Below are 9,007 nucleotides of genomic sequence, written 5' to 3'. Positions count from 1 at the left end.
CTTTGAATGGAGAGTAGCTAAAGCAAATGGAAGAAATGACAAGATAAAAGAGCTAAACAGAAGATTTCAAAGGGCAGCTCGAGCAGGCAAAGCCAATTATTATAATGAAATGTGCAAACACCTGGAGTTAGAGAACCAAAAGGGAAGAACACGCTTGGCATTTCTTAAGATGAAAGAGCTGAGGAAAAAATGTAAGCCATGAATCGCAATATTGAAAGATTCTATGGGCAAAATATTGAATGATGCAGGAAGCATCAAAAGAAGATGGAAGGAATACACAGAGTCACTGTACCAAAAAAGAATTGGTCACTGTTCATCCTTTTCAGGAGGTGGCATATGATCAAGAACCAATGGTATTGAGGTAAGAAGTTGAAGCTGCACTGAAGGGAGTGGCGAAGAACAAGGCTCCAGGAATTGACAGAATACCCACTGAGGTGTTTCAACAAACAGGTGCCCTGGTGGAGGCACTCACTTGGCTATGCCAAGAGATTTGGAAGACAGCTACCTGGCCAACTGACTGGAAGAGATAATATTTGTACCCATTCCAAAGAAAAGTGATCCCACATAATGTGGAAATTATTGAACAATATTAATATTGCATGCAAGTAAAATCTTACTGAAGATAACTCAAAAAATGGTTGCAGCAGTATATTGACAGAGAACTTCCAGAAACGCAAGCTGGATTAAGAAGAGGACATGGAATAAGGGATATCATTGCTGATGTCAGATGAATCTTAGCTGAAAGCAAAGAATACCAGAAAGATGTTTACTTATGTTTTATTGATTATGCCAAAGCATTCAATTGTGTGGATCATGACAAATTGTGGATAACATTGAGAAGAATGGGAATTCCAGAACACTTGATTGTACTCATGAGGAACCTGTACATAGATCAGGGGGCTGTCATTTGAACAGAACAAGGGGATATTGCATGGTTCAAAATCAAGAAGGGAGTGCATCAGGGTTATCCTTTCACCATATTTATTCAACTTGTATGCTGAAATAATCTGAGAAGCTGGATTGTATGAAGAAAAATGTGGTATCAGGACTAGAGGAAGACTCATTAAGAACCTGCGATATGCAGATGCCACAACTTTGCTTGCTGAAAGTGAAGATGACTTGAACCACTTCCTAGTGAAGATTGAAGAATGCAGTCTGCATTATGGATTACATCTCAATATAAAGAAAACAAAAATCCTCACAACTGGACCTATAAGCAGCATCACAATAAATGGAGTAAAGATTGAAGTTGTCAAGGATTTTATATTACTTGGTTCTACAATCAACACCAATGGAAGCAGCAGTCAAGACATCAGCCAACATATTGCATTGGGCAAATCTGCTGCGAAAGACATTTTTCAAGTGATGGGGAGCACGGATGTCTCCTTGAAGACTAAGGTGCGCCTGACCCAAGCCATGGTATTTTCAATCACCTCTTATGCATGTGAGAGCTGGACAATGAATGAGGAAGAGTAAAGAAGAGTTGATGCTTTTGAGTTGTGGTGTTAGAGAAGAATGCTAAGAGTACCAAGGTCTGCTGAAAGGATCAACAAATGTGTTCTGGAGGAAGTGCAGCCAGAATGCTCCTTGGAAGCAAGAATGGCCAGACTTTGTCTCAACTACTTCGGTCATGTGGTCAGAAGGAACCATTTCCTGGAGAAGGATATCATGGTTGGTAGAGTGGAGGGTCAACAAAGAAGGGGAAGGCCTTCAACAAGATGGATAGACACAGTGTCTGCAATGATGGGCTCAGGTATAGCAAAGATTGTGAGGCTGGCACAGGACCAGGCAGTGTTTCATTCTCCTGTGCATAGGGTCGCTATGAGTCAGAGACAACTCAACGGCACCTAACAACAAGAACCATTTACCTTTTGAATAATAAGCTAAGACACAGGAAAGATATATTATAAAATATATTTTAAATAATTCAGATTTTAAAAATCCTTAAGCACTTAGTACATGAGTTTTATCTAAAAAATACAGTAAGCATTAAATTGGTTAATTTTAGGTTATGCAAATTTCACCTCTCTATTAAAAAAAAAAAAAAAAATAACAGAAAGCATAAAAAATACCAAAGCCAGAGATAAATGCAGTTATGATACCATGGTCTTATGTTGAGATACTGGTGGGTGAATTATTACTCAAATGTAATCTTTTGGCCATTGTTTTGACTGTAATCTATTTTGCACCTCAGCTCCTTTTCTTCATTAGGAAATTGTATCTTTGAAGTCTCAGTTCTTGAAATCCACAGTCACAGCTGAATTATATTAACTGAATATGAATTGCCACTATTGGGCCTATGAAATATTTGTAAGCTCAAAACTGTCATGTAACCTGATTTTATCCCTCTCTTGCCACATCATTGAATTCTGACATATAATCTCACTAAAATCCCCACCAGCAAGACTAAAACAACTGCCAGGAGCAGGAGCCCTCGCCGAAGAATCAGCTGCCTCAGGGATAACTTAGTCCTATCTTTTGGCTGGACAGAGAGGGGTTCTTCAGAGTGCATCTTCTGATCCAACTGAGTCTCATCTTTTTTTTCAACATCTCTCATTAAAATTCCTCCATGGTTTTCAGGGCTCCCTGGCAGGAAAAAGGAACTCAGTTAGCAGCTTAAAAGGAATTTTTTCAGCTGTATAAAAGATGTATAAAAAGTGATACATATGTGTAGTAATAGCTGAGAGAATGTTAATTCAGGAAGCCGCAGCTACAGTGAAAAAATAACAGAAATCGTATCTCAGAGTGACTCTCCATTCACCAACACTGTCTGAATCCCACTGCTGTTGGCTTTGGTGCTTCAGGAAATTTCCCCCAAGAACAAATAAACCACTGTGCCACCAGGGCATCTCAAGTTAAGATTCATAGGGGGACTCTGAAAGGGACCAACATTCATCTAACAAGCATTTCAGAAAGAAAACAAAGCCAATGAAGAAGAAAATAATCTGAAAAATAATTTAAAGCCATATACAAAACTAAAGAAAAATGTGGCTCTTCAAATTAAAATGGCCTACTAAGTACCAGCAAGATAATCACTCAAACATAGACTTAGTCACCTGACTTCTTAGGAAGAATAAGGGAAATATCCTAAACAGTTCCCAAGAGAAAAAAAAAGGCAGGTTACTTAAAGGAATAAGAACAAGATTGGCCTCAGACTTCTTAATAAGCATAAATAGATACTAGGAAACAATATTACAATGCCCTCAGATTTTTGAAAAAAAATAATTGTGGACATAATAATGCTGGCTCACACATACAAAGGGAGCTCTGGTGGTGTAATGCCTAAGGCATTTGACTGCTAACCAGAGGGCTGGTGGTTCAAATCCATGAGTCACTCCCTGGAAGGAAGATTGGGCAATCTACTTCTGTAGTGATACCACCTCAGAAGCCCAAGGAGGGGTTGCTATGAGTTGGAATTGACTCAGCAGTGAGTTTGGTTTTGGTTAATGTCTGTATTTCCAGTAATAATGAAGGTACTATTTATCCATGGCATAATGTAGCCACAACCAAAAAACCAATAGAGATAGGCAAAATATCATCACCATTGGATACTCTTTTTTTTTTTTTCCTTAACCACTGTGCTGCTTCTTTGTGTGTGTGTGTGTGTGTGTGTGTGTGATTTGGGTGAAAGTTTACAGAGCAAATTCACTTTCCATACAGCAGTTCATATACACTTTGTCTCATGACATTGACCACAATTTACCCCAATGCAACAGCTCCCCTCCCACTTCCTCCCAATAATTACCTCTTCCCTGTGTCCATCCCTCCATGCACTCCTGTCCCCTGAGCTGTCTCCCTGTGCATAAACAGCCCTTCTTTCTCCCATGAGTGTTCTCTCCAAGGATTGTATCTACCTCGGGTAAATGTTCAGCTCATATGCCTGTCACCATTGGATACTCTTAAGCAAATACTTGTGAAAGGCAAGATTCTGAGTGATCTCGTATTTGATACTTTTCAACATTTTTATTAAACTTACAAGTATAATGAAGCTGGCTGGTTGCTCCTACTTTAGCTAAACAAAGTAGAGAAAGAAAAGGATGAGCTCAGGGCTTCAAAGTCTCAGCTCAAGTGCCACATAGGGGATGTAAAGGTTCCTATTTGTGTCCTGAAAGAAAGCCTTATTTCCTGTAGTAACAAAGCTGAGATTGCTGAAAACCAAACTCAGAGTCTTATCCTCAGAGTGGCTGAATCACAATGCCAATTGAATTTCCAACCTTGAAACATGTCTGAGGTTAAAGTGAGGGTCTCGATTGGGAAGAAATCAGATCCTAAAAATTGGGATGGGGATATTGAGCATTTAAATTCCATTGAATCACCCTTGCCAGTAGAACCAACCCTTCTACCCACATCTGAAGAGATTAACCCAGCTTTGTCTGATGAGCCACCTTTACCAGTAAAATTATCCCTTCTACCCCCCAGTGAGATTAACTCAGTTGTGTCTGAAGAGTACTGACCTGGGCCATCACCTGGGGTGATGCTGAGGCATTGCCTGAGACATTGTCGAAGGCAGATGCCTTGTAAGACATTGCTGAATGTTGCTGGATCCACTACCACCACCTATTTTTGCTTCCAGACCTATAACTAGACTCAAGTCCCAATGAGCCTCAAGAAGTGACATACAAAGTGTGACCCATGAGGAGAACCAGTTCTCCAAAAAGCACTGATTGATTTTTCTAATGTATACAAACAGAAATCTGGAGAATATGTGTGGGAATGTCTATTAAGGCTATGAGATAATGGTGCAAGGCACATTAAGTTGGATCAGTTTGAGTTTTTTGATATGGCCCAACTAAGTAGAGATTCTTCAGTGATTCAGCTTGAGAGGTTAGAAAAGGATCTAAGAGTTTGTTTGGATAGCTGACTGAAATGTAGATTAAAATGTGGCCTATCCTAGATGCAGTTTAAATACCAGAACTGCCTTTGTATACTATAGATGGTTTCCAAAGGCTGAGGGAAATTGGCACGTTAGAGTGGATTTATCATGTCAGACCCACAAGCCCACCCAGGGAGTACCCAGAAGACACACCTTTCACCACAACTGTAAGGAATAAATTTGTGAAGGGAGCCCCAGCATCCTTGAAGAGCATGTGAATGCTCTTCGGTGCAGGTCAGATATTACAGTGATAACTGCCCTCACTGAATTGGGAAAACTAACTATGTTGGGGATGACTGGATCCTTGGGTGGCAGGGGCCAAGTGGCAGTACTTAATCACCAAAGACAAGGTAGATGTAGTTATCTTAATGGAGAGCAGAGTCAAAGAAGTAATCAGAATATTCTGACTAGTACAGGTTTCACAAAACAAACAAGCATACGTTTAGGGGTTACTTTGTCATGGTATCCCTAGGAGTGAAATACAAGGGAAACTTCCTAAATATTTATTTGATCTGTACTAACCACAAGGTTGGCAGTTCAAACCCACCACCCACTCCACAGAAGGGAGTCAATCTACTGGGCAATCTACTTCTGTAAAGATTTACTACCTCAGAAACTCAATGGGGGTCACTATGAGTTGGAATTGACTCAATGGCAGTGAAGTAGAAAATTCTAGGTTAACTGAACAGCAATCTAACTTGGATTACCAAAAAGTCACAGTCCCTCAATCAATTCCCAGACTTGAGCCAGTTTATAGACCTACAATCCCTTGAATGAAGGGTAGGCCAGGTCTCCTTGAGGAAGGGCCCCACAACACTGCCAAAAATTCATACTGTTAATCTTTCTCCCAGCCTTCCTCAAAGAGATCTACAGCCTTTTATGATAGTAATTACTCATTGGAGAAAAGAAAATAATCAGTGCTTTTTGGAATTACTGGACACTGGCTCTGAACTGACACTAATTCCATAAGACACAAAACATCACTGTGGACCACCAGTCAGAGTAGCAGCATATAGAATCAGATAATTAATGTAATCTTAGCTCAGTTCCATCCCATAGTGGGTACAATGGGTCCCCAAATCCATCCTGTGGTGATTTCCCCAGTTTCAAAATGTGTAATTGGAATAGACATACTCAGCAACTGGCAGAACCTCCACATTGGATCCCTGACATGTGCAGCAAGGACTACCATAGTAGGAAAGGCCACATGGAAGCCATTAGAACTCGCCCTCCCTAGGAAAATAGTGAAGCAAAGGCAATATTGTATTCCTGGAGGGATTTCAGAGATTAGGGCCACCATCAAGGACTTGAAGGATGCAGAGGTTATGATTCCCACCAGATCCCATTTCACTCGCCTATTTGCCCTGTGCAAAAAAAATTAAAAAAAGGAAGATGAATCATGGAGAATGACAGTGGATTACTGTACACTGAACCAGGTGATTACTCCAATTGCAGTCACTGTTCCAGATGTGGTTTCATTGCTTGAGCAAATTAATACATTTCCTGGTACCTGGTATGGAGCTACTGGTCTGGCCAATGCCCTTTTCTCAATTCCAGTTTTGAAGACACCAGAAGCAGTTGGCCTTCAGCTGGCAAGGCTAGCAATACACCTCCGTGGTCCTAGCTCAGAGGTATATCACCTTTCCAGCACTATGTTATAATTTAGGGAGCTCTGGTGGTGTAGTGCCTAAGGCACTTAACTGCTAACCAGAAGGCTGGCGGTTCAAACCCACCAGCCACTCCTCAGAAGGAAGGCTGGGCAATCTACTTCTATAGTGATACTGCCTTGGAAACCCAAAGAGGGGTCATTATGAGTCAGATCCAACTCCATGGCAGTGGGTTTGGTTTTGGTTATAATTTAATCTCAACAACCTTAATTGCCTTTCCTTTCCATAAGATGTCATACTAGTCCAGTACATTGATTACATTATGCCTACTGGACCTAGTAAAGAAGAAGTATCAATGACAAGACGTTTTGGTAAGACATTTGCTGTTGGAGGGTGGGAAATTAACTTGACAAAAATTCAGGCCCTCAGTGAAATTTCAGGGGTCCATTAGTGTGGGGCATGTCAAGATATTCCTTCTAAGGTAAAAGATAAGTTATTGCATCTGGCTTCTCCTACCACTAAAAATGAGGCACAATGCCTGGTGGGCCTCTGGATTTTGGAAGCAGCATATCTCTCATAACCAAAAAAAGCCAAACTCACTGCTGTCGAGTCAGATCCGACTCATAGCAACCCCTCCTTGGGTTTCCAAGGTGGTATCACTATGGAAGTAGATTGCCCAATCTTTCTTCCAAGGAGTGGCTGGTAGGTTTGAACTGCCAGCCTTCTGGTTAACCACCAAATGCCTTAGGCACTATGCCACCAGAGCTCGCATATGGGTGTGCTACTCCAGGCTATTTACTAAGTAACTTGAAAAGCTGCTAGCCAAAACAAGAGAAGGCTCTACAACAGGTTCAGGCTACCATGAAAGCTGCTCTGCCACTTGGGCCATATTATCCAGATAATTCAATGGTGCTTGAAGTTTCAGTGGCAGATAGAGATGGTACTTAGAGTCTTTGGCAGGCTCCTATTGGTGAATCACAGTGAAGATTCTTAAGATTTTGGACCAACGCCCTGCCATCCTCTGCAGGAAACTACTCTCCTTTTAAGAAACAGCATTTGGTTTGTTATTGGGCCTTAATAGAGACCAAATGCTGAAACATGGCTACCAAGTTACCATGCAACCTGAGTTACCCATCATGAACTTGATGTTGTCTCAACCATAGTCATAAATTAAGATGTGCCCAGCAGCACTGTATAATAAAATGGAAGTGGTATATACAAGATCAGGCCCAAGTAGGCCTTGAATGCACAAGTTAGTTCAAATCCCCATGATTGACACTCCTGTTGCATACTTTTTCTTTCCTGGTTTGTACCTATGGCTTCATGAGGGAGTTCCTCATGATCGGCTGACAGGAAGAGAAAACTTATGCATGGAACACAGATGGTTCTGCATGATATTCAGTACCACTTGAGAGTGGAGAGCAGTAGCACTGCTGCCCCTTTCTGGGAGTTCCCTGAAGAACAGAAGCTAAGGGAAATTTTCCCAGTGGGCAGAACGTCAAGTTGTGTACCTGGCTGTTACTTTTGCTTGGAAGGAGAGATGGCCAGATATGTGACTGTATACTGTTTCATGGGCTGTGGCCAATTGTTTGGCTGGATGATCAGGAACTTGCAAGGAACATGATTGGAATACAATCCAGGACAAGGAGGTATGGGGAAGAGGCATGTGCACAACCCTCTCTGAATGAGCCAAAGAAGTGAAGATACTTGTGTCTCATGAATGCTCACCAAGGAGTGACTTTGGTAGAGGAAAATTTTAACATCAAGTAGGTAGGATAACACGTTCTGTGGAAAACAGTTATATCTTTCCCCAGCCACTCCTGTCATTGCTCAATGGGCTCATGAACAAAGTGGCTATGGTGGCAGGGATGGAGGTTATGCACGGGGTTCCATTCACCAAGGCCAGCTTGGCCATAGTCACTACTGAGTGCCCAATCTTCCAGCAGCAGAGACCAAATCCCTGAATCCCTGATACGGCAATGCATCTGCAGATGATCAGCCAATAATCAACCTGGTGGCAGGTTGACTACATTAGATTGCTTCCATCATGGAAAGGATAGTGTTTTGTTCTTACTGGGATAGACATTTACTCTAAATATTGATTTTCCTTCTCTGTATGCAATGCTTCTGACAAAACTACCATCTATGGACTTACAGAATGCCTATGGTATCCCACACAGCATTGCTTCAGATCAAAGAACTCACTTCACAGCAAATGAAGTGCAGCAATGGGCCCAAGCTCACAGAAGTAACTGGTATTACAATATTTCCCATAATCCTAAAGCAGCTGGGTGGTAGAATGATGTAATGGCCTTTTAAAGATTCAGCTATAGTGCCAGCTAGGTGGCACTATTTTACAGGGCTGAGACAATGTTCTACAGGAGGCTGTATATACTTTTATTTATTTATTTATATATTTTTATTTATTGTGATTTGGGTTAAGATTTACAGAGTGAATTCACTTTCCATACAGCAGTTCACATATACTTTGTCTCATGTCATTGACCACAGTTTACCACAATGCAAC

At 41.2% G+C, this 9,007-nt stretch overlaps 1 protein-coding gene across 1 annotated transcript in view; it reads right to left on the bottom strand.

The window, feature by feature from the left end:
• Window positions 1-2,359: 2,359 nt before the first annotated feature.
• The window catches only part of SLC47A1 (solute carrier family 47 member 1), a 59,622-nt gene continuing 52,974 nt past the window's right edge, over window positions 2,360-9,007 (bottom strand). Inside the window, exon 17 of the mRNA XM_007941484.1 lies at window positions 2,360-2,586. Within this exon, the coding sequence (XP_007939675.1) occupies window positions 2,360-2,586 (227 nt within the window). The remainder of the gene's footprint in view (window positions 2,587-9,007) is intronic.

Source organism: Orycteropus afer, unplaced genomic scaffold (genome assembly GCF_000298275.1).
Source record: "Orycteropus afer afer isolate SDZICR_OR568_19922 unplaced genomic scaffold, OryAfe1.0 scaffold00080, whole genome shotgun sequence".
In the NCBI taxonomy this organism is placed as follows: domain Eukaryota; kingdom Metazoa; phylum Chordata; class Mammalia; order Tubulidentata; family Orycteropodidae; genus Orycteropus; species Orycteropus afer.
This window is presented reverse-complemented; position numbering and strand designations above follow the sequence as displayed.